The sequence below is a fragment of the Bison bison genome, unplaced genomic scaffold (genome assembly GCF_000754665.1).
Source record: "Bison bison bison isolate TAMUID 2011002044 unplaced genomic scaffold, Bison_UMD1.0 scf7180017864338, whole genome shotgun sequence".
Classification (NCBI taxonomy): domain Eukaryota; kingdom Metazoa; phylum Chordata; class Mammalia; order Artiodactyla; family Bovidae; genus Bison; species Bison bison.
Window position 1 is genome coordinate 3,629,358 of NW_011494910.1, and position 23,875 is coordinate 3,653,232.

The 23,875-nt window shown below is 44.9% G+C and overlaps 1 protein-coding gene across 3 annotated transcripts; it reads left to right on the plus strand.

The window, feature by feature from the left end:
• The first annotated feature begins 106 nt into the window (after positions 1-106).
• On the plus strand, positions 107-22,805 carry LOC104998817. 3 transcript variants are annotated; one of them, XM_010854184.1, is made up of 7 exons: positions 107-244; positions 16,406-16,616; positions 17,336-17,553; positions 19,866-19,908; positions 20,174-20,280; positions 20,749-20,801; positions 21,053-22,805. In XM_010854184.1, exons 3-7 carry the CDS (start codon positions 17,481-17,483, stop codon positions 21,209-21,211), a joined length of 435 nt encoding a protein of 144 aa, XP_010852486.1. In that variant the 5' UTR covers positions 107-244; positions 16,406-16,616; positions 17,336-17,480; the 3' UTR covers positions 21,212-22,805. The 3 variants fall into 3 exon arrangements, with proteins under 3 accessions (XP_010852486.1, XP_010852488.1, XP_010852487.1); XM_010854186.1 differs by lacking the exon at positions 16,406-16,616; XM_010854185.1 differs by lacking the exon at positions 16,406-16,616 and having other exon boundaries at positions 17,340-17,553.
• Positions 22,806-23,875: the final 1,070 nt, after the last annotated feature.

A 23,875-nucleotide genomic window follows, 5' to 3' on the forward strand; every position in this document is an offset into this window, starting at 1 on the left:
AATCTAAAGCAAATCTCTTTGTGGTTTTGCTGAGGCCCACCCCGGCACAGCATGAAGATAGCTCTGCAAGCAGCCGTTGGCGTATCTCCCTCTGAGCCCAGCCAGGCGGTGGAGGAAATGAAGAGGCGCTCCAGGGAGGGGCACGGCCAAGAGGCCAGGGCGGAGCGGGGAGAGCCGGTGGTGAGCGCAGCTGCCCTGCGACATGGACGGCCCCTCGCGCTGCTGCTGCTGGCCCAGGACACAGGTAACCCGCTCTCGGAGGGCCGGGACTGCTTTCTGTTTCCCGCTGGTCTGGCATCTGGGCTCCACAAGAATAAAATGGGCCTTAAGGGATTAGAGAGCAAGGCACCTCCTGCTTCCCTTACGCTGCTCCCTAGAGCACTGTGCGTAATCTGACAGCTGTTTAGATTCCCAAACTTCCAAATCAGATGCGTAATCTGATAGCTGTTTACGAGACCAACGGGAAGGAACACCATCCATGGGGTTAGAGCATGTCTAAGTCTCTTAGGACAAGGGTTGAACTGCAGGTAAATGTATTATTAAGATGAATGCCGTCTGTTTCATTTTACTCTCTTTAATGTGGCTACGAGAACATTTGGAATTACACATGTGGCTGCGTTGTATTTCTATTGGACATCTCTGGTCTGTACTGCTCTGGTCTCCCTTCTCCCACCTTTCCCTTTTCCCCTCAACTCTCTGATCAGACTAGAGATGCCTTTTGTCCTGGGAATCTAAAGTCTTCAGAATCTGCTTTTGGATCTTCTATTTTCAGTTGTTAAGTCACTGATTACACTTAGCAATGCTTTGCTCTGTAACAGACCCTTGGTTCTAGGATAAAGGGATTCAGGTGGCAGCAAGTAGCAGGGGGATGAACTTTTATTAAGCATCAGGGCTACCAGCTTCATTAATGTTATCGCCTTTAAACTTATTGTCCAGCCAGCTCTGTGGGGTGGGGATATTTACTTTTTCAGATAAAGCAACTGGGGCTTAGAGAGCTCTGGTAAATTGCCCGAGATTACCCACCTAGTAGGAGGCGAAGAGTCAGAAGTTGAAAGCTGGTATGTCTGGCTCAAGTGCAAGTTTCCCCTCTACCCTGACCAGCAGCACAAGCTTCATTTTTGGCCTCACTTGAAATGAAACTACAGGGGTTTCCCCACTACCTGTGGGTCCTGCCTGAATTTGAAAGGGACTCACTAACAAGACCCTGGATGATGCATTATCATAGATTTCTAGGTGGTGCGAGGAACCAGCCTAGGACTGGGCCTCTGAACACCTGGGTTCATCGGCTCCTCATGTCCTAAGTGGCTTAGGACAGGTAGCTTTTGCCTCTGTAAAATGAGAGGATCTTTACACCTGTGATCCTAGGTCTGCTCGCTAGGGAAATAGACTTAGGCTGCCTTTGTCACTTAATCACTGATGGTTTACACCTGAAATTAGAGGACTTTTTTCCTAAATAAAATTTTTTTTCCAACAGTCTGAGAAACTCTTAATTCCGCATGTGCAAATTTCTGTTGAATATGCTGAAAATTAAAACCTGGAAGGGGAATCCACATTGTGTGGGTGGGCAGGAAACCTCAAATTATTTTCAAGGATCAGGGGGCTTTTGATGCCCTCCCACACGGCCGGCATTTTCCTAGTGGTTTCATGCTGGTGCGTGTCATGGGGGAATTTTGATCTGGTATCATTGCTCTAGTGACTAGAAATTCTCATTATCTGTTTAGCAGATCAGAGAGGAATGCCAGTCTCTCCAAAACCTGCTTATTAATTCTCCCTGAAAAGCCATTTTAGGAGAGCGGCATCAAAGCCAGGAACCCCGAGGAGGGCTCCCTTTAGGCCTCTTGACAACAGCGTCTCTCATGTCAGAGCTGATCTTAAGGAGTGAGTCAGGTCCAGCCCGGGGCTCGGCCAGCTGCAGCTCCCATGCTCCCCTAAGCTTAGCTTAGGCAGCTAAGCTTCCTAAGCCCCCAACCCCCAACTCAGGACTTACTCAAACCTCTTTATTCAATGCCCTCTGATTGCTGCTAAGAAGACCTGCTGCTGCTGCTGCTGCTAAGTCGCTTCAGTCGTGTCCGACTCTGTGTGACCCCATAGATGGCAGCCCACCAGGCTCCCCGGTCCCTGGGATTCTCCAGGCAAGAATACTGGAGTGGGTTGCCATTTCCTTCGCCAATGCATGAAAGTGAAAAGTGAAAGTGAAGTCGCTCAGTCGTGTCCGACCCTCAGCGACCCCATGGACTGCAGCCTTCCAGGCTCCTCCATGGGATTTTCCAGGCAAGAATACTGGAGTGGGGTGCCACTGCCTTCTCCGCAACATATTTTAGGGACCCATAGTTTGGGACCCTTTACTAATATTGTGTGGCTGTAAATAAAAGGAGGGAAACATTTTATTTGAGCAAAAGTTTAGTAAGTTACTTCTGGAAGAACAAACCACAAACTAGCTTTTAAAAACATCTTTCAGCATGTTGACAACAGACTTGGTCAAAGTTACCTTCAAGTTAAGTTTTTCTGTGAGAATCCATAAGAAAAGACCATGGGTGGGTAACCTAAACTTGTGAGGCAGCAGCTTCAATGGGAAGAACAAGATAAAGATGTTTTTCACTTTTGCTGAAGCTAATTATTATTATTATGTTTTTGAAGTCGCTCAGTCATGTCTGACTGTTTGCGATCCCATGGATTGTAGCCCACCAGGCTCCTCTGTCCATGGGATATTCCAGGCAAGAGTACTGGAGTGGGGTGACATTTTCTTCTCCAGGAGATCTTCCCGACCCAGGGATTGAACCCTGGTCTCCTGCACTGTAGGCAGACGCTTTACCGTCTGAGCCACCAGGGCACCCTTAAAAGACTACGACCTTCAGAAACAGGAAAAATGGATGAAAAAACAAAGACAAAAGTGACAAGGCTTAATCTTAGCAAGGCTACACGGGCACGTCATCACCCCCAGGGAGCAGTTTGGCAGTTTGAGAAAATGTGGAGGGAAATTCTATGTGCTTTTAACGGGGTTGAGAGTCTTTCAAGGCAGGGAGCACATAGTAGGTGCTCATTTCGTGCTGAATGAACAAGGCGTGGCAGGGTGGCACCTCTTTGCTGACTTGCCATTTTCAGCCCTCTCACCTGCTCCTAAAGCTGACGGAAGAGCTCTCCATCCTCAAAGACAGGGAAGAAAGGAGTGAGGCCCACACGTGCCCGTTCAGGGGTCCACAGAGCGATGGGGAGAAAGTCAACACACCTTTCTAAGGACTCAGCCGCATCTCTAGTTGAACGCACCTTGAAATCCTGGCAGTGTGCCCTTGGGTGTGCCGGGTGGGGATAAAGATGAGGGAGGTGGTGAGAAGGGTGATGGAGAGACAGCACCCAGGAGGGTGATGCTGGAGGTGCCGTGAGGCCTTCATGGGGTCCTGGTAGGATCCTCACGCCCCCTCCCCAACAATGCACCAGTGATGTGGCAAGTCCTTCCTCTGGGATGCACACATAAATGAAAAAGCCAGGAAAGCTGGCAGGGTGTCTGGTGGACGATGGAGGAGGAGGCCTGGAGGATAGGGGGCTAGAACCTGAGTCCTTGCTCCAGCAGCAGAGTCTTCCCAAGCCACTGATGGAGCTCTGCCTGGCTCCCTCCCTGGCTCCCTGTTTCACAGCGGTCCCTCCTGCTTCACAACAGGTATTTACTTAACATCTCCTCTGCATATGGCTTTTGGATTTCAAAATGAGATAAATAAAGTGACTGCAGTGAGGATCAGGCTCTGGGTGCACTAGATTAATGTGACATTTACTGAAATGTGTTTTAAAATAGATCCCAGGAAAATGAAGATGGTCTAACCCTTGCTCATCACATATCAAAATATATTCCTGGCAGGAAAACAGGTTCATTGCAAACTGCTTCACTGACCTACATTAGAAGTAGCAGACGTTACTACAAAGAGGTCAGAACTGCAAGATAAATTAGAGCTTTGTTAGATGCAAGGAGAGATGCTCCATAAATAGAAAGGGAAAGCTAGGGGTTGTGAGAAGAAGTTCTACTGTCAGGAGAATTTTTTTTTTTTCCTCCAGCTGCTGGGTTCATGGGCAACTTCAATTATGCCTGGGCTGCCTTTGGCCATTCCATTCGCTTCTGAACACTTCTTTTAAAGAACTACCTTCACTTCCCAAGGTTTCCATTATCATGGTACTGGAGGCCTTAGAGTTTTCCGCTCATCTGCCCCCCAACCCTACTCTCCTAATTCTAAGTCTCTTCCCTTTTATCATCACTCCTGTGAGGGCCTGATGCCCAGGGGAGTTGGGGAAGCTCTCTCCTCTTCTATATTTTTTCTGTTCTTCTCTCTCAACACAATGTACGTTTACTGCAGAAAAATTAGAAAGCACAGAGGAGTAAGAAAGGAGCCTATGAAGTCACGAGGAAGCTCATCACCCAGAGAAAATCATCACTAGCCTTTGGGTGTTTGTCTTTCCAAGATGTGGACCTGGAGATGGCCGTAATATACTGCTAGGTGGGGAAGTGAAGAACACGCAGTGCACACATGCAGACCCACACACATAGGACGTGTTCATTTTGATGGAGAGTGTTTGATATTCTGTTGTGTTGATCTGCCTTTGGTTGACTAAGCAATATGATGTGAGCATCTTTTCACAGAACACTTCAATGGTTAAATCTTATTCCACTTTATGGATATCCCACAGTTGACACAAAAGTCCACCATCCCTGAGTATCAAGGATGTGTCTTCACTGCTGCCCTTAAAATGGTTTGGCAGTCACCTGTCTTAAGGGCTGAATCTCTGCACACATCCTTGGCAAGTTCCTCAGGATAAATTCCTCTAAGTGGAGTTGCTGGGTCAAAGAAGTATGGTCATGTCCAGGACTTTTTGATATATATCACCAAATTGTTCTTCACAAAGATTGTAACAATTTGCCCATCTGTCAGAGAGTGTCCAGAACACTAGCCAAGACTGAGAATTTTCATTTTTAAAAAATATGGTTTTAACTTACTTTATTTGTTAGTGAGATAGTACTTATTTAACTGTACTTATTTATGTAACTGGCCATTTGCATGCATGTTTGTCTAAACATTTCTTGAGCATCAGGTAGGTGCCCGAGTCTGGGTTTCCAGCAGCATGCAATGATTGGTGAGTCCTGGCTCCTTTGGGGAGGGGTCTCAGTCTAGTGGGGAGGCCAGACAAGGTTACAGAAGACTTCAGCTGTGTGTGACGAGTGCTGTGGTCTGAGATGAAGTGTAGGAGAGTCTCTTGGCCTAGTGACCTTGAGGGGTAGAGACTGGTGAGAAAGAAGGCTTCCTGGAGGAAGGGACAGCTCACTTTAGTCCTGGTGGAAAAATAGGAGACAAAGAAGATATCCGGGTGCCTACATACAGGGAAGGATGGCCCAGGGTCTGGGAAATGAAGATCAGTTTGGTGGTGGTATTGAGTGTAAAAGAAACTGCTAAGCGACAAGGCTGGAAATGCGGGCAGCCAGGTGGTGACAGGCGTCACAGCCTGTGTAAGGCCTTTGGACGACATGCCGGCAGTCGCTGGGAGGCACCGACCGTTAGCAAGCAGATTTATGCCTGATAATAATAATAACACTTTCTGTGATAATGTCAGTCCTCCTCGTTCCAGTGTCTTGGTCACTAGATTTGACAGTGTTCCTTGTGACACTGTGGGTGTTAAGTGAAAAAGTAGTGAAAGATGCTAAGTAGTTTTCTACTAATTTTAATTGTGAGAAACTATGTTTTCCACTGGTGACTGATATTGCCAAGGTTATTATATCCTGAGAGCTACAATGGTGTTAGTAAAGTGTGCCCAATATATTACAGATGCAAATGCATTGACGCATTTCATGTGAGTCAACTAGATTTTTCTAACATCAATGTCTCATCGTTGGCGCATTTGCTACCATGGTCCTCCATTTTGGCCTGGTTTTTTTTTTTTTTTTTGCTTTGGCTGTGCTGTGTGGCTTGTTGGATCGTATTCCTTGACCAGGGATAGAGTCCAGGCCCCCCGCAGTGGAAGCGCGGAGTCCTACCTGCTGGCCTGCCAGAGAATTCCCTTAATCATGTATTTTTAATGGTTGTAGAAGCTCATACTTTTCATAATTTTTTTTTCAAATTATACACGTTGTCTAGAATATTGCATCTTTTAAAGAGCTATTGCTGTTTCCGCTATTTTAATAGAAGAGAATTTTTAATTTTGATGTTGACCTTTGGATTGTAAAAGGACCTGTCCTAGGTTCACAGATAAAATGAGTCTTCTCTTTCCCTTATTTAATATTTTCTATTTTGGAGAAGTTGGCATCAATGTCAAAAGACTACAATTTGTTTGGCATCAATAATATATATTTCATTAACTGTTTTATGAATTGGGTTAAACTGTGTTTTTTTAAAGCATTTAAAAATCCCTGTGATGTTTTCAAATATATTGTGTACATTAAGTTTTCTTTTTTCATATTTATGTTGTTGTAAATTTTACGCCAAATTAGTGATGAACAAATATATTTAAAAAATATATTTTCAAGAGCATAGCTTTGGCCTGGTTTTAAAAATCTATATTTTTATTAATATCAATGATTTCTGAAAGACTTTCCCATAATGCCTCTAATTGAGTTTTTCAAGTCACAATGTTTTCAATTGACTTTTTCATCACTTATTTGATGGTTGTCTCAAGTCTGATTACACTGCTTTCAATGCTCTCCGATGTTTCTCTGAAGTCTCGCAGTTCTTGGATAATATAACAGCATTTGACAATGTTGAAAGAACTTTTGCTATATTACTTAGTACTAGGCTTAAATAATGGGCAGCCTTAGAACCATGGGAGGATTTTATGTTGAAATCCATTAAGTTTGTCATAACTTCTTTGTCATTGTTGTATCTGCCCCTCAATTATGATTACGGCCTAGATTCAGTGTTTTCTTGTTATGGTGTTGACGGTCTACTAAAAATCTTCCTCTAGCTATATAATTTGCTGTGGAAAAAAAATTTCTTTGATGTCATATAGATATATTGGCATTCTGAAAATTTACAAATCTAAGAATAAGTGTTTCACATGGCTTACATCAAGAGATATGTCTTAGATGTTTAACTGTGTAATATTTAACATTTCTCGCTGTTGCTGTTCAGTTGCTCAGGCGTGTCTGACTCTTTGCAACCCCAAGAACAGCCGCATGCCAGGCTTCTCTGTCCACACTGTCTCCCTGAGTTTGCTCAAACTCGAGTCCGTTGAGTTAGTGCTGCCATTCGACCATCTCACCCTGTCACCCCTTCTCCTTTTGCCCTTAGTTTTTCCCAGCATCAGTGCAGTCTTTTCCAATGGGTCAGTTCTTCGCATCAGGTGGCCAAAGTATTGGAGCTTCAGCTTCAGCATCAGTCCTTCCAGTGAATATTCAGGACTGATTTCCCTTAGGATGGACTGGTTGGATCTCCTTGCAGTCCAAGGGACTCTCAAGAGTCTTCTCCAACACCACAGTTCAAAAGCATCAGTTCTTCGGTGCTCAGCCTTCTTTATGGTCCAACTCTCACATCCATACCTGACCACTGGAAAAACCAGTAGTAGCTTTGACTATCAGAGAAGGCAATGGCACCCCATTCCAGTATTGCCTGGAAACTCCCATGGACAGAGGAGCCTGGTAGGCTGCAGTCCATGGGGTCGCTAAAGAGTCGGACATGACTGAGCGACTTCACTTTCACTTTTCACTTTGATGCATTGGAGAAGAAAATGGCAACCCACTCCAGTGTTCTTGCCTGGAGACTCCCAGGGACAGGGGAGCCTTGTGGGCTGCCGTCTATGGAGTCACACAAAGTTGGACACGACTGAAGCAACTTAGCAGCAGCAGCTTTGACTATAGCTTTGATTTTATGGACCTTTGTCGGCAAAGTTATGTCTCTGCTTTTTAAAACACTGTCTAGGTTTGACATAGTTTTTCTTCCAAGGAGTGAGCATTTTTAAATTTCATGGCTGCAGTCACTGCATTGATTTTGGAGCCCAAGAAAATGAAATATGACACTGCTACATTTCCCCATCTATTTGCCATGAAATGATAGGACTGGTGTTGGAGAAGACTCTTGAGAGTCCCTTGGACTTCAAGGAGATCCAACCAGTCCATCCTAAAGGAGATCAGTCCTGGGTGTTCTTTGGAAGGACTGATGCTAAAGCTGAAACTCCAGTACTTTGGCCACCTCATGCAAAGAGTTGACTCGTTGGAAAAGACTCTGATGCTGGGAGGGATTGGGGGCAGGAGCAGAAGGGGACGACAGAGGATGAGATGGCTAGGTGGCATCACCGACTCGATGGACGTGAGTTTGAGTGAACTCCGGGAGTTGGTGATGGACAGGGAGGCCTGGGGTGCTGCGATTCATGGGGTCGCAAAGAGTCGAACACAACTGAGCGACTGAACTGAACTGAACTGATAGGACTGGATGCCATGATCTTAGTTTTTTGAATGTTGGGTTGTAAGCCAGCTTTTTCACTCTTCTCTTTCGCCTTCATCAAGAGGCTCTTTAGTTCCTCTTCACTTTCTGCCATCAAGGTGGTATCATCTACATATCTGAGGTTGTTGATGTTTCTCCCAGCAATCTTGATTCCAGCTTATGCTTCATCTAGCCCAGCATTTTGCATGATGTACTCTGCATATAAGTTAAATAAGCAGGGTGACAATATACAACCTTGATGTACTCTTTTCCAATTTTTGAACCAGTCCGTTGTTCCATGTCCTGTTCTAACTGTTGCTTCTTGACCTGCATATAGTTTTCACAGGAGGCATTTCTTAACAATATTCATTTGTTAAGAATTATTCATTGTTAACATTTCTTAAGAATTCAAAACTGTTTTGGTCAACAAATCTCCTATTTTTTAATTATTTGACTTTTGTTTTTTCATTCACTAAACAGTGTGTATGCTATTTGGTGTTTGTATCCTGGATAAATGTTCTGCTCTATTGCTATTATCCTTTTATGATTTCTGTAAATGAAGAATCTCATTTGAACACTCATATATTTTCTTGGGTGATCCTCTGAATGCTAATGTCTTGCTAAAGACATAATTGTGTATATTATGTGTTCAACAAGAGAATGCCAATATTTTCTTTATCATATAGAATCTGTTTTGCAGCCTTAATAATCACATATTTTTTCCAATCAGATTTGAAATTTGAATATGCAATACTACTATTAATGTTCATTTCAGATTCTTCACACACAAAAATAGCGGTAAATGCTCTCAATCTTTGTGCTCTTTCTTATTTTCCAGTTGATCTATTTCATTCTCAAAGTGTTGGCAACATGCAAATCCTTTGAAATGTAATAAAGTGACCAGAATCTGGGCTTCCCAGGTGGTGCGATGGCAAAGAGCCCGCCTGCCAAGGCAGAGGGTGCAGGAGACCTGGGTTTTGAGATGATCCCCTGGAGAAGGAAATGGCGATCTACTCCAGTATTCTTGCTGAAAAATTCCATGAATAGAGGGCTACAGTCCATGAGGTCACAAAAGGTCTGAAGCGACTGAGCACACATGTATGCAAACAGAATCTAGTGTATTTTTTCCTCACCATTTAGAAGAATTTTTGTCCATTATATTTCCCTAAACTTCCAATCTGCATCATCTTATGTAAAGTAAACATTTCCTACCTGAGATGGGTAGTTTTCAACAAGAGTGAGCCTTTGTTTCACATTCAAAGTACAAGGCTATTTATTTGGGTTCTTTGCATTTTTTTCTAGTTTTCCTTGAAATCTATCAGTTGTGGTTGACAATGGAATGAAAATGTAAATACAGATCCTGCTCACGTTTCTGTGACACATTCCGTGAAATCTATGACTCTGAACTCTTATCTGTATCCTTTTGTTATTTCACCTTTTCTCTCCCTAGTTTTATTCAACAATGCATACCATTTTCTCCTTTTTTTGGCTGCATTGAGTCTTTGTTGCTTTGCATGGGCTTTCTCTAGCTGCAGTGCGGAGGGGACTCCAGGTGTGGTGGCTTATCTTGTTGCAGAGCACAGACTCTAGGCTCGAGGGCTTCAGTAGTTGCAGCGTGTAAGCTTGGCAGTTGCAGCTCGTGGGCTCAATAGTTGCGGTGCATGGGCTTAGTTGCTCCATGGCATGCAGCATCTTCCCCACCAGTGACTGAGCCTGTGTCCCCTACGTTGTCAGGCAGATTCCCATCCACTGTGCCACCAGGGAAGTCCACAAATCATTTTATTTCTTTCCTTCTGTAGGCAGGTTTTCAATTTCTGTTTTTGGGTTTGATACCTTTTTTCTTTCCAATATCATGGGGAAAATAATATATGAGCTTAGTTTCTCATTTTAGAATGTGTAACTTTTAAAAATATTATGTAGCAAGCTATGAAATGTAACTGCAGTTAATTTTTGTCCTAAAGAAATTTCTTCTATATAGGGCAGAAGGAAAGTAATAGAATATTATTATTCTATCATCTCAGCTGTAAAAAGAATGAACTCCTGCCATTTGTAGCAACATGAATGGACCTGGAGGGTATTATGCCAAGCGAGATATGCAAGACAGAGAAAGGCAAATGCTGTATGGTTTCACTTACATATGGAACCTAAAAAACAAAACAAATTAACAAAGATAACAAAACAGAAATAGAGTCATAGATACAGAGGACAAACACAAAGAGGCTGTCGGAGGGGAGGAGAAAAATAGGTGAGAGAGATTAAGAGGTACAAAGTACGTTGACTTTGCAAAGTAAATAAGTCATGGGTATGAAATGTATGGTATAAGGAATATAGTCAATAATTATGTAGTATCTTTGTATGGTGACAGAGGGTGACTAGACTTATTGTGATCATTTTGAAATGTATAGAAATATCAAATCACTATGCTGTGTAACAGGAACTAACATATGCTATAGATCAATTATACTTCAGAAACAAACATAGAAAAAGAGATCAGATTTATAGTAACCAGAGATGGAGGTGGCAGAGGGGGAATTGGATGCAGGCAGTCAAGAGGTGCAAACGTCCAGTTATAAAATAACAAGTACTACAGCGTAAGGTACAACATGATAAATATAATTAATGCTGCTGTATGTTACATATGAAAGTTGTTAAGAGAGTAAGTAAATCCTAAGATTTACTTAGGATATTTTCACAGGGAAAATTTCTTTTATATTTCTTTAATTTTGTATCTGTATGAGATATAGATGTTCACTAAATTTACTGTGGTAACCATTTCAGGGTAATCATTATACAGCAATCTCTAATTTATGAATGTACATAATTACTTTGTAGGGCTCCCCAGGTAGCTCAGTGGTAAAGAATCTGCCTGCCCAAGCAAGAGACAAGGGTTTGATCTCTGAATTGGGAAGACCTTCTGGAGGAGGAAATGGTAACCCATTCCAGTATTCTTACTTGAAAATCCTGTGGACAGAGGAGCCTGACAGGCTCTAGTCCATGGGGTCTTGAAGAATCAGACATGACTGGATGACTGAGCACTAGCACAATTATTTTGTATATATGTAATGGAAATGAACATTCATTATTACAAAAGTTGAGTTATATCATATTTAAAATCTGGTAGATTAAAATTAGCAACTCTGAACTACTGTTCAGGTGGACAATTTGAATTATAAGGCAAAATTTTAAATTTAGCCAATACACAAATACTTATATAGGATTTAAAACTTTTTAGATAAAAATCAAAACAGCAGTTGGAAAAGCAGCTCCTTGTTTGGAAGCACTAGTCATTGTAGATGTTTTCAGTTAACGAGGTCTTCATCAACCTCTTTCTGCTTTACTTACGAAGCAAGAGTCTTTTTATTTCCATCTGTCAGAAAATTATCATAATAAATGGATTTTTGGTAGATAATTTATTGTTATTTTTCAGAAAATTATTGTAGTAAGGATATAAATCACCTACCTTTGGAATCAGTAGTCAAAGATATCTATGATGGGAGTAGTCTCCTTAGATGTCATGACCTTGAGCAATAAACAACCTGAGCAACCATCCTTGGCTACTCTAAACATTTTTATGGCCAATACAGCTAATAAAGTGCTCCCACATACAGAGAAACAACCTGTGTAGGAAATGAAGGAAAGGCTAAGTGATCCTGAGACATGTGTTTGGATGCTCCTCCTGAGGTTCGCAGAGTCATTGGGCAATTCACTCCTCATTCCCTGGGAATCCTTGTCAATTCATCTACAAATGGGGATAAGTCGTATGCCTAATCCTTCAAACTGCTACGTGGAGGCCAGGGAGATGTTCCCAGTTCTGAATCGTAAATGAAATCATGAGATGTGTATGAGAGATGTGTTTCCATTTTGTACTCGATAAAATACGCTTTCCTTAAAAATTGTATTGTTTTAAAATCGAATGGAGTACATGTCCAGAGCCAGTAAAAGCCAGTAATTCCAATGAATTTGAAATCATTTCCTGTTAAGTCACCTGTGGACAGTTGCTGATTTTACAGGTCCAGTGCTGAACTTCTGTAGGAGCCTAAGGGGTTAACATCCTCATTTTCTTAGGAAGCCAAATGTTAAGGTAACTGTTTGAAGCTTGCAAATAAGCCACTGTGCAAACTGAAAACCTAAAGATGATCTTTACAGCAACTCCCATCCAATAAATGGCTCTATAATAAACCTCAAGAGGACACAGGGTTTCTATTTTGAGAAATGAAAATATGCAAAAACAACCAGAAAAGCGGTTGAAGTCCCAGAAATGGTAAGAATAGTGACATCAGCGGAAGCCAGGGGGAAGTTTGGTTGAACACCCTCCCCACTCTTCTCCTGATGACCCCACTTGATTACAGCAGTATGTCTGGCCAGACTGGAGAAAAGGAGTGTGTCCCATCCTTCCCTCACACAGCAAGCATTTACTGTGGGCCTGCTACGTTCCAGGCGCTGGCCGTGGGCTGGTTGAGTCGCATCAGACCTGATCTTGGCCCACACAGGGCTCTTGAGTTCTCGTCTGTGAACTGTCTTTCCCACACCGTGTTTCCCCAGATTCTGGCCCTCTTTCCTTCCACCATCCTAGGTGATAGCTTCCCTTCAGCCTCAGGTGTCCAGGATTCCTCCTCTTATGAATAATTTCAGATATTCACCAAGGGAGAAATGACTGCATATTCCTTTGCTCCTGGCACCACAGTACTTCCAGAGCCTCAGCACTGCCTATAGAAAGCCTTCCTATTGTTCAGAATCAGCACAAATGGCACCTCCTCCATGCAGCCTTCCCTCATTGCCCAAGTTTGGAATGGTTTGTCCTTCCTCTCTGATCCAATAGCCCTTTGTTGGTACATCACTTGAGCACTGACCACACACCTGCTTTTTCTTACAGCTGTTGGGGGGGTCAGTGGAGACCTTTCCTGGCAGATTGGGCTGGGAGGACAGGGGATACCACTCTCTGAGCCCAGTGCCCATGTCCAATTCCTCTCTACCCCTGTAGCCTGCTTTGTTCTCCTGGGTACACACCATAAAATTTTTTAAAATTTTGGCTGGATTGGACTCTTTTCTTTGATTTTAGTTTCCCAGAATTAGCTTGATCAAACCCTGCTGTTAGTGGCGCTCTGCCATCATGGGTCCAGGCATAGCTCTTATGGTCCATTATTTAATAACTTTTGGTCTCCAGACTTATTTTCTATCCTCCGTCCTGCGCTCCCCTCCCCCATCCCTCACTCAACTACCCTAACCCAGGCATGGATAACACATTTTTGTTTTAATAAAATGCAACCTTCTAATGAATCTAAATAACATCTAAGTATTCAAGTGTGTAAGCTTGAGCACTTAACGTTGTTTGGGATTGAATTTGCCTTTTGGCCAAGAGAATGAAACACTTCGTTAGAATTTCAGGCCCTAGCCAGCAGTGTGCATTTGTCTGGGGCAGGACAGGTGACCCCCAAATCCAAGGGGTACACAGTCAGCAGCTTAGTCTGGCACAAAAGCTCTGCTTCCTCTCTCCGGTCGCCCCACCTCAGAGCCTGTCCCCCATACCAGGGCTCTGTCCTCTCTGGCAGAGCCTGTCTACACAGCTGCCATGGTGCCAGCCAGGAGGCCCCAGAGAGTTCTCTTTTCCAAGAGATTATCTGTTCTCCTTGACACATACGGCTCTTTGAAGAAGCCCATTTCTGTTTCTCCTGCATCTTTTGGTTTGTGCTCCTTGATCACACCCTTGGTAAAGTGCCCACACCCACCCTACGGTGAAGAAACTCAGACCAGCTGTTCTCAGATTTTTTGGTCTCAGTGCCCCTTTATACTCTTTTAAGAGTATATACTTTTAAGAGTATACTCTTTTAAGAGTATAAAGGGGCACTGAGACCAAAAAATCTGAGAACAGCTGGTCTTGGAGAAGGAAATGGCAACCCACTCCAGTATTCTTTCGAGAGAATCCCAGGGATGGCGGAGCCTGGTGGGGTGCCGTCTATGGGGTCGCACAGAATCGGACACGACTGAAGCGACTTAGCAGCAGCAGCAGCAGCAGGCTGTATCCATCTGCATTTACCACATTAGGAATTAAAACTGACAATTTAAAAATAAGTTTTAACTAATTTTTAAAGAAGTACTATAACCATTACATATTAATACAGTTAACACACTTCTATGAAAAATTAACCATATATTCCAAATCATGAAAAATTTAGTGAGAACAAAAGTGTTGCTTGACATTTTTGCCAATCTCATGATTAATATCTAGCTTGGTAAAAGAGAACTAGATTCTCAGATCTGCTTCTGCAGTCAGTCTTTGCCGTATCACATGTCACATAGCCTTTGGAAAACTCCACTGGACCTTGAGAAACACCGAGAGTGAAAATAGCAACTAACCTCTTAGCACTATGATGACAGAGTTTTTATGCTCCCAAACCTCTGAAAGGCTCTCTGGAACCCCCAGGATAACCCCTAGGATATTCCCAGACCACACTTTGGGAACTGCCTGCTGCGTTAGACCATTGGTCTCCTTATGTTAAGCAGACTATGGATTGCAGTTGTTCAGTCGCTGAGCCATGTCCGCCTCTTTGGGACCCCATGGACTGCAGCACTCTAGAGTATGGATTGGGTCTCAGTAATTCTTGTTTGAAGCACTTGGAAATATCTGTGCCATTGCGAGTTATTCTACCCTCATAGTCACCCGGGGAAACACTGCACTTGTTCTGCTGATGGCATTTGGTTCTTATAGAGGACAGCCTCCTGAGATGAGGCAGCTCTGTTGAATATCCTTAGTGCTTTCAGATCTTTGTTTTTTGTAGGAGCATTTTGATTTCGGGAAATAGCCAATGGCAACGTGAACTGAAATCTGGCAAATTACTTGGGTAGTAAGTTGGGTAACATTTCATTTTTGGATTTTAAAAAGAAACACTGACTTCTTAATATTTGGATTTCAAAGCTGCCTTAACAAGCTAATCTTACATATATATGCATGCCTGTGCAGATGATGTTTGAATATGTTTAATAATTGCGCCATCCTCTGAAGAGTAAAAATTGGAAACAAAGCCTTAATGTCCACAAGGAGACCAGTTAAATAAACCATGGACATCCATGGAGTAGAACGCTTGGCAGATGAAAAAAAGAATGAGAAAGAGCTTTACATATTGATAACGAATTAACTCCAATGTGTATCACATGAAAAGGCAAGAGGCAGATTAATATATATAGTATGCTATCATCCACAGGAAAAAAACTGTATTGCTTGTATGCATCTATACGTCTGTGTGTGTGTGTGTGTTTGCTCATATACGTAAGGTGTTCATGAGCAAACATGAACACCCTATGTTTGCTGGTTGCCTCCAGAGAGAGGAACTAGCTGCCTGGGGTGAAGAGTAGAAAAGCACCTTTTCAAGGACTATCTTTCTGTTCCTTTTAAGTTTATAGTCATATGAATGTTCCTAATAAAATAAAAACTTTCAGAAGCCCCAAACTAAAAAAATTATGATGTTCCCTCCTTCTTTCAAAATTAAAAATAAAAACAATTCTTAACACTTATAAAGGCTATTCTCCACAGAGGAGTTCTTAGTATTACTTGAGCAATTAGGATGATTATTAGAAAAACAATACAATGTACACGGGGGCACATCCAAAGAAGACACCAGAAGGGGAGGAACTAGTCATTCTGTTCAGTCCAGTTCAGTCGCTCAGTCGTGTCCACCTCTTTGCGACCCCATGGACTGCAGCACGCCAGGCCTCCCCGTCCATCGCCAGCTCCCAGAGTCTACTCAAACTCATGTCCACTGAGCCGGTGATGCGTTTTGTAGTCCTACCTTATTCTTTTCACCCTCGCCCCATTCCCCAAAGGGGGAAACTGAGTCCAGACAGGCTTAGTGACTCATCTATGTCATTTGGGCTCTGGGCTCTGACTCCTGCCTTGTTAGGGGGTTTCCTGATGTCTCCTGCAGGTCTCTTTGTGGGGGTGTGGCCGTGGGTGGGGGGTGGAGGGGGACAGATCCTCTTTCATTTGGTGCTAAACACCATCTCTCCCCACTTCCCACCCACAGCAGGGGTCGTGATGGCAGCTCTTGGGCAGTGTCCTCTGCACCCCGGCCCCTTCGGCTCTCCACGCACCCAGGCGGGGCCACCTCCTCCAGGCTCTGCTGGGACACTGCTCTTGGTTCTGCAGACAAAGTGCCTCAACTTCCACAATCGGCACTTCCCAGATCAATCATCACCTACTTTATCATCCAGTTTGGTTGGTTCAGATGACTTTAAGTAAGTAAGCGTTAGTCACTCAGTCGTGCCCGACTCTTTGCGACCCCATGGACTGCAGCCCACCAGGCTCCTCTGTCCATGAGATTTTCCAGGCAAGGATACTGGAGTGGGTTGCCATTTCCTTCTCCAGGGGATCTTCCCAACCCAGGGATCAAACCCAGGTTTCCTGCACTGCAGGCAGATTTTTTACCAACTGAGCTACAAGGGAAGCCCAGATGTCTTTGGACTGTCTTAAATCAATTTCTCCTTCAAAGGATAAAGATTTACCATCAATGAAGGGATTGAAAGTCTGTGGTGGAGACTTGCCAAGGTTCTGATAGAGGCTGAGTGACCCTGGTTGGGTTCCTCGGAAGAATCTTGGGCATTTATTCATTCATTCACTCAATGAATGTATGTTGAACCTATTAATTGGAGAGGCACTGTTCTAGGCCCCAAGTATATGGCGATGACCACAACAGGGAAGCTTTCTGTTCCTGTGGAGCTTATGTTCTTGTGATAAGAGACTAACAGTAAGCAAGCAAACTAATCAGTGGTTGTGGTAAATTCACATTCTAGTTAAGAGATCAGAGGGCGATGGGGCAGAGAGGCTGGGATGCTGACTTTGGACCATGTGCTTGGGGAAGGCCTGTCTGAAGATGGCCTCTTTAAGAGAGAGAAATTATCTCAGGGCCCTTAGGCCCTCCTTTCCAGAGGTGAGAGTCTAACGTTCTCTGCATCAGACAGGTTCCTATGGAAGAATGAAACACAGGGAGGAGAAGAGAATTGCCGATTCCCAGGGGCCTGTGTCTGCCAGCGGCTGCTAAGTACCTCTGAGAAACTCTGCTTTGAGCTAATAGGAACCCCCTGTTCTGGGAAGATCAGTATATGGAACAAAAACCTCTGGGTGCACCCCTGGGCAAGATGAATTTGACCGACCATATGTTCCAGGACTCCAGCGGTAAGTCGTAGACACCACCACTCAGTTGCTCGGCTTGGGTAAGATGAGCAAAATGCCAGCTCTGGGAAAGTGGCTACTAGTTTCTATTAAATAATAGTCTGACCATTTAGTTCTTGAACAACACTATGACCATCCCACAGATGAGGAAAATGAAACTCAGAGAGGTGACATGACTGTCCTAAGATCACACAAGTTTCTCTTGAGTACCTGAGACCAGGCCACGGGACCCTCAAGCTCAGATTCTTTCACAATGTCATCCTTCATGCTGTTATGCCCACCGACCTTCCTCGGCCTTCCCAGGACAGGCCTTTGCCCTTTTCGGGCCCTAAATGGACACTCTCATGTTGTCTGTCTTCCTTGCTGAGAACAGATGTGCCCTGCCTGGCCAGCACCCTCCAGCTGGTACCCCAGGCTCCTGTCTTATCACTCTGTGCTTTTGTATGACATTCACCACCGCCTACACACTCAAGTCCTGTGTCTCGGTATCTCATCTTGAGTAATTCCCTGCTGGTGCTGTGGGCACTGGAAGATCTGGTTTCCAAGTCCCCTCCCTACCCTTTGCCCAGACAGTGGGCAGGGTCTGTTAAAGAGAAACTTGGTGAGCCAGCTGTCATACTTAGAAGGGGGACAGGAAAGAAGGCCAAGAGGAAGTGAACCATGGAGGTACCTGACCCAAATCCACCCAGCCTTCGTGCTCCAGGAGCTGTAATTCTTGGTGCAGTACTTCTGCCTTTAGATATTATGTATCGTCAGTGGGTATTAGCTTGCCCTAGTGATCCAGTAGGTTCCCTCTTCCCCACTCCAGCAGCAGTCTCTGCATCTCAGCTCCCAAGATGTGTCTGGAGAGCTGCGCTGAACCATGCAGCTCTGCTTTAAGGGGGAAGGAATAGGAAGAGGCCTAAGTACAGGCAAGAAAGCTTTGAGTTTAGAATTGAAAACATGGACTCCAGCACTGACTCCAGCACTTAGTAGCAGCAAGTAACTGACCCTGAGGATCTATACAGTAGGAGATTGGGTTACATGTGTTTTAAGATTCCCTCTAACTCTGAGAATCCAGGGTCAGACTGAATGGAGAGGGGATAAGTTTAGTGTCTCCGTCCCTTGATGCAGGAGAAATTTTTGAAGTGTGGATGATAACACCATCACCTCCTCACCAAACATGGGCAGGCTGTAACAGCTGGTACCTCTGCCTGGTTCCATTCCAACTGCCCGGTGTCCTGACCATTCCCCATCCCTCACATGTGCGCCTCCCTGGGGATGGTTGCCTGCATCCTCCTGATTGTCTTTTTTTTTGGACATCCTGCCATGGCTGTTGACCCTTTGTAAGAATGGCAGAACTCAGGAGTACAACAATAGCCTGATAGCAAGCTGCAGTGTAACTCAGGTCAGAGAGATATGGGTTCAAGTCTGATCTCTGCCACTGTCTAGCTCTATGACCTTGAGCAAGTCTGATCTCTGCGGGCTGGTTTCCTTACTGTGAGGTGGGTATAATGATTGCTTCCAGCTTATTCTCTGTCTATGAAGAATGAGTAAGATAATGAATGTGCCGGGTATATATCCAGCCCCCAGTGTAAGGTAGCTAATATTACTGTTTAGGGTCCCATAGAGTTCATTTGGGTATGTGTTGTCTCAGTCATTTCCAGCTGCTATAACAAATTACTGTTTGGGTGGTTTATAAACAACAGACATTTCTCATAGTTCTGGGGGCCAGAAGGTCTAAGGTAAGGCCCTGGCACATTCAATGTCTGGTGAGAGCCCGCTTCTGGTTCTTAGATGGTTGTCTTCTTGCGGTGTCCTCACAGGTTTGAAGGGGGCAAGGAGACCCTCTGGAGTCTCTTTTATAGAAGAACTAATCCCGTTCATGAGGGCTTCACCCTCTTGACCTACTCACCTCCCAAAGACCCTACCTTCAAACACCATCACCTTGGGGGTTAGGATTTTAACACATGAGTCTGGCAGGACACAAGCATTCAGTCTATGCTGCTGCTACTGCTAAGTCGCTTCAGTCGTGTCCGACTCTATGCGACCCCATAGACGCCAGCCCACCAGGCTCCCCCGTCCCTGGGATTCTCCAGGCAAAAACACTGGAGTGGGTTGCCATTTCCTTCTCCAATGCATGAAAGTGAAAGTGAAAGTGAAGTCGCTCAGTCATGTCCGACTCTTTGTGACCCCATGGACTGCAGCCCACCAGGCTCCTCCATCCGTGGGATTCTCCAGGCAAGAGTACTAGAGTGGGGTGCCATCGCCTTCTCCAATTCAGTCTATAGCATGTGTTAAAGAATTACTCTCAAATTTCCTTTCCCTTTCTGCAGAGAACATCACCACCTCAACGTCAGGCCCCACACTACCCAGCAGGTGGGTGAAAGAAGGGCTGGCCCCTGGAGGAGTATCGGGGATCTTGGAAGGGGGTCTGCTTGGCCCAGTGTGGGAACTGGTGTGGGTGGGACCTTGGCATGGAGATCGGGGCAGAGGGAAGAGGGTCGACATGGAGGCAGGAGATGGTTGGCTGTTGGGGAGGTGGAAGCCCAGCAGTGGGGAGGCCCCAGGGCCACCTGGTGGATAGTCCCCACAGCCGGCCAGGGCACTGAAGTGTCCTCATTCTCTCTTTCACTTCCCTCAGCCTAGACACAGTGGCCACAGCTGTTTCTGGCTCCATTGGTGTCGTGGCCCTCATCTTGCTCCTGGTGGGACTCTTGTCCGTGACTCTGAAAAAATGGAGGCATGAGAGTGAGTTGACCAGCTGGCCCTGGAGCTGAGTATGAGGACAGGGGGGAAACTGAGGGCAGGAATGGGGTGTCTTTCCTCTGGGGCAGCCTTGGGGGAGGGGAGAACAGGGAGGCTGTAGGTCTATTCTCTGGAGTAGCCAGGGACTCAGCACAGAGCAACAAGATTTGTTTATGGTACAAACTCTTTATGCTAAAAGTCACACATGAGCAATCTGAACAGACATGGTTCAAATGCATCAACTAAAATAAAATTTGATACCAAGTAATATCTAAATAATAATGAAAATCATAAAGGGTAAAACAGTGCTCACTCTCCCTGTCTCTTCCTGGGCACTTAGCCCAGTCTCAGAGGGCCAATGGGTTGAACGTGGTGGCTTTGCATTCTGAAGTTCAACCCTAAGTCCAGCAATCAAAGAAAGATGGCTACCACCCCAACTTAGACTGACTCTGAATTTATTAATTCTTCTAGGACTATTTAAGAAACAACAGAAGCATCAGACCAACTTTCTCCACAAATCCTTGGTAAGGAAATGGCTGAGTCATACCTAGAGGGTCTCCTGGTTATCTCTGCCAGGATTTCATGCTGTTCCTAGGCAGGCACCACACAGGTATTGTGGTGATGAGGCAGAGAACAGCCCTAAAAGAAATGTTTTTGAAGATCAGAGCTTGCTCAGCAAGAACCCGAGGTTCCACTTGCTGTCCTGTAGGGACCCCGGTAGCCTGTTTTGTCTTTGGAATCACTGGTGTCTCTAACCTGCATCCTGTCTCTAAAGGAGCTTTCCTGCCATGCCGATGCCATATATTCCAACGTGATCAACCTGGCACCCAGGAAAGAGGATGACTTCGCTGTCTATGCCAACGTGCCCCCTTTCAACCGCCCCAGGAGGACATCACCAGACCACGTGGAATATGCCTCCATTGTATTTCACTGATGAGAGGCTCGTGAGATGCTTCAGAGTGGAGAGTCAGACCTGTGCCTATCTGTATCCTGATGCGGCTTTTGCTGTAGATATGTGTGTACATGTGTGCATGTGTGTGTGTGTGTCTTTGCACGTGCCTGTGTGTGTTCATGCCCGCCCATACTCAAAAACCATAATATGTATTCTGATGGAGGTAAATGACTTGGTATTTCTTCTAATTTATTGGAAGAAAGGTGCAGTTCTAATGGAAAGGGGTGACATCTGAGTGACAAGGGACATAGTCATTTCAGCCACTCTGAGCCAGAGGCAGGTTCCTGAGAGAGACTGGCCGAAAGAAGAGCCGTCTCTCTCCCCTGCCCCTCATAAGGCCAGGGCTGAGGAGCAGGGCTCACCCCACTCAGGGACCAGCTCCCGGACTTCGTCTCTGCTGTGCTGCCCTGTAAGGAACTGACTCCCTGCAGAGGTTAACGCGTGCATCACACTCAGGTCTGTGGCTGATCACCACGCACATTTTCACAGCAGCTTTCCAGGGCCATGCAGCAAGTGTGGAGGGAGGCGGCGTGGGGGAGCTGCAAGTCCATGGGGTCTCAAAGAGTTGGACATGACTGAAGCAACTTAGCACGCAAATGCAATGGAGAAAAGAAAATTTCATTTAAAAACAAAGCTTATGGAAGCCACTTTCATCTTCGAGGATGATGTGATTCACATCGTTAAGAAAACACCTATTCTACGGATCCATTCCATCTATAGAGACTGGAGAGGGGAGATGAAAGTAGGAAGGAAACACAAAGATTTCCAAGCCTCTGCCTTCTTTTCTATTGATAATGGGAAAGTTCAAGAGCAGGCAACCCTTTGTCTTTAACACAGCTGTATGATGACCAGGTACCCTGATTTGTTGGGGATTTTCCTGGTGTACAACTGTGGTCCCAGCAAAATTATTATTAGATCCCCTTTCATTCTCTAAATTGTCATAGTTTGGATGATAGATTATGTGGTCACCTGTTCACAAGATTTTGAAAGTGCAAAAACAATTCCAAGACCAATAAGGAAGGGAAAGCAAAGTTGTTTTGTACAATAAAGTGGGAACGGAATCGGGGTGGGAATGGAGGAGGCTGCATGTACGGTGCCTTGGGGAGGTGCGAGGGCAGTCTGGAGGCCAAACGGAGCTAAAATCACATAAAGATTTCCACCACCATAAACCTTGGTAAAGCCCACTGAACACAACAATTCCTGGTGCGGGTATTTAGGGGAAGGGGGCACCATGGAAAGGGAACCGAAGTCTACATCTAGGTCAGCATAGAGCAGAAATAAAGGGAAGTGGTAAGAGGTGCAATATGAATGAGCTGGACCGTTCAGAGGAAGGCTGAGCTCAGAGCCGGAAGAGAACACAAGAACGCAAACTCTCTGAAAATTCTCAGAAATCTCAGGGAGGGGGACCAGAGTTTCGGAAGAACCTACAGTTGGGAGGTTAACAACGGTATTTAATGGGTAGTTTGACCTCAGCATGAATCTGGGTTGTAAAATTTAAACAGCTTCCTTTATGGTGAGACTTCTCAGAGGCTTCAATATGTAATCTACTTCATGAATAAAGTCCTTCATGAATAAAGCCCTCTTTTGTTTTCCTAGGGAGCATTCCATAGGACAGGAAGTAATCCTTGTAACATCCTGTGGGAAGGCTTTTTTAAGGGGCCACCTGCCCAGGAGGCACTGTCACAGGGATCTCGGGTGGTGTGGGCCTGGAACGGCTTGCCGTGAAGCCTCTGTTCCCGGCCAGAGGTTGGGGTCAGGTCACGGTGGTGAGAGCACCAAATTCTGGCCACTAGACCAGTGGTCAGTGACAAGGCCCTGCCCCTTCAGCTTTGAGGCAGAAGAATTTCCACAAAGATGGAAAGTAATGTTACAAAGTATTTATTAGGAAGAAAAAGTACAGTACTTATGGATAGACACACGAAAGAGAGAGTCACACTGTCGTGGTGGTTTAAATCATTTGTATGGGACATTTCTTCTGGGTTTCTTTTGGCCAGTCATTCTGATTTGCCTGGTTCAGAGTCCGTATTTGGTATATCTCAGTGTCCTCCTGTGTGTGCACATGCATCTCTTAACAGAGATGGATTCCACCGAAGAACCTATGGGCGGAGCTTCACTTAGGATCACTCTCCTTTTGACTTCCAAGGAGCCTTTCTGCGCGTGTGTAGTCGGGGAGGTGTCCTGACTTGGAGAATGAGAAATACATGGTCTCTTCTATCTGGGCAGGGCCCAGCTTCCTCTCTCAATTGTCCTGCTATTGATATTTTGGAGTTTCAGCTTGCAGGGGATGACTCTCCAATTGCTTTACACTGGGGGAGGGGGCACCTACCTCCTGCCTCAAAAGGGGGATCTCAGCCTAACTCTGCTTCTGATTCTACCCAAGAGTGAACAGTGGTCATTATTAGTCTTGTATGTGGCAAATAGAATGGCTGTGAAGCCAGGACACTTCCCTTTTCCAGCCTTGATTTGTACCCAACAGTTCCCATTTTTAGCTTCCCAGGTGGCTCTAGTGGTAAAGAACCTGCCTGTCAATGCAGGAGACATGAGAGACGCGGGTTCCACCCCTGGGTCAGGAAGATCCCCTGGAGAAGGGAATGACAATCCACTCCAGTATTCTTGCCTGGAGAAGCTCATGGACTGAAGAGCCTG

Bases quoted from the DNA above. Each gene is read 5' to 3' on its own strand.
- LOC104998817 (XM_010854184.1), top strand. From the start codon at position 17,481: ATGGAACAAAAACCTCTGGGTGCACCCCTGGGCAAGATGAATTTGACC. The intron at 17,554-19,865 runs GTAAGTCGTAGA...CCCTTTCTGCAG, and splicing joins TATGTTCCAGGACTCCAGCG to AGAACATCACCACCTCAACG. The intron at 20,281-20,748 runs GTGAGTTGACCA...TAATTCTTCTAG, and splicing joins GAAAAAATGGAGGCATGAGA to GACTATTTAAGAAACAACAG.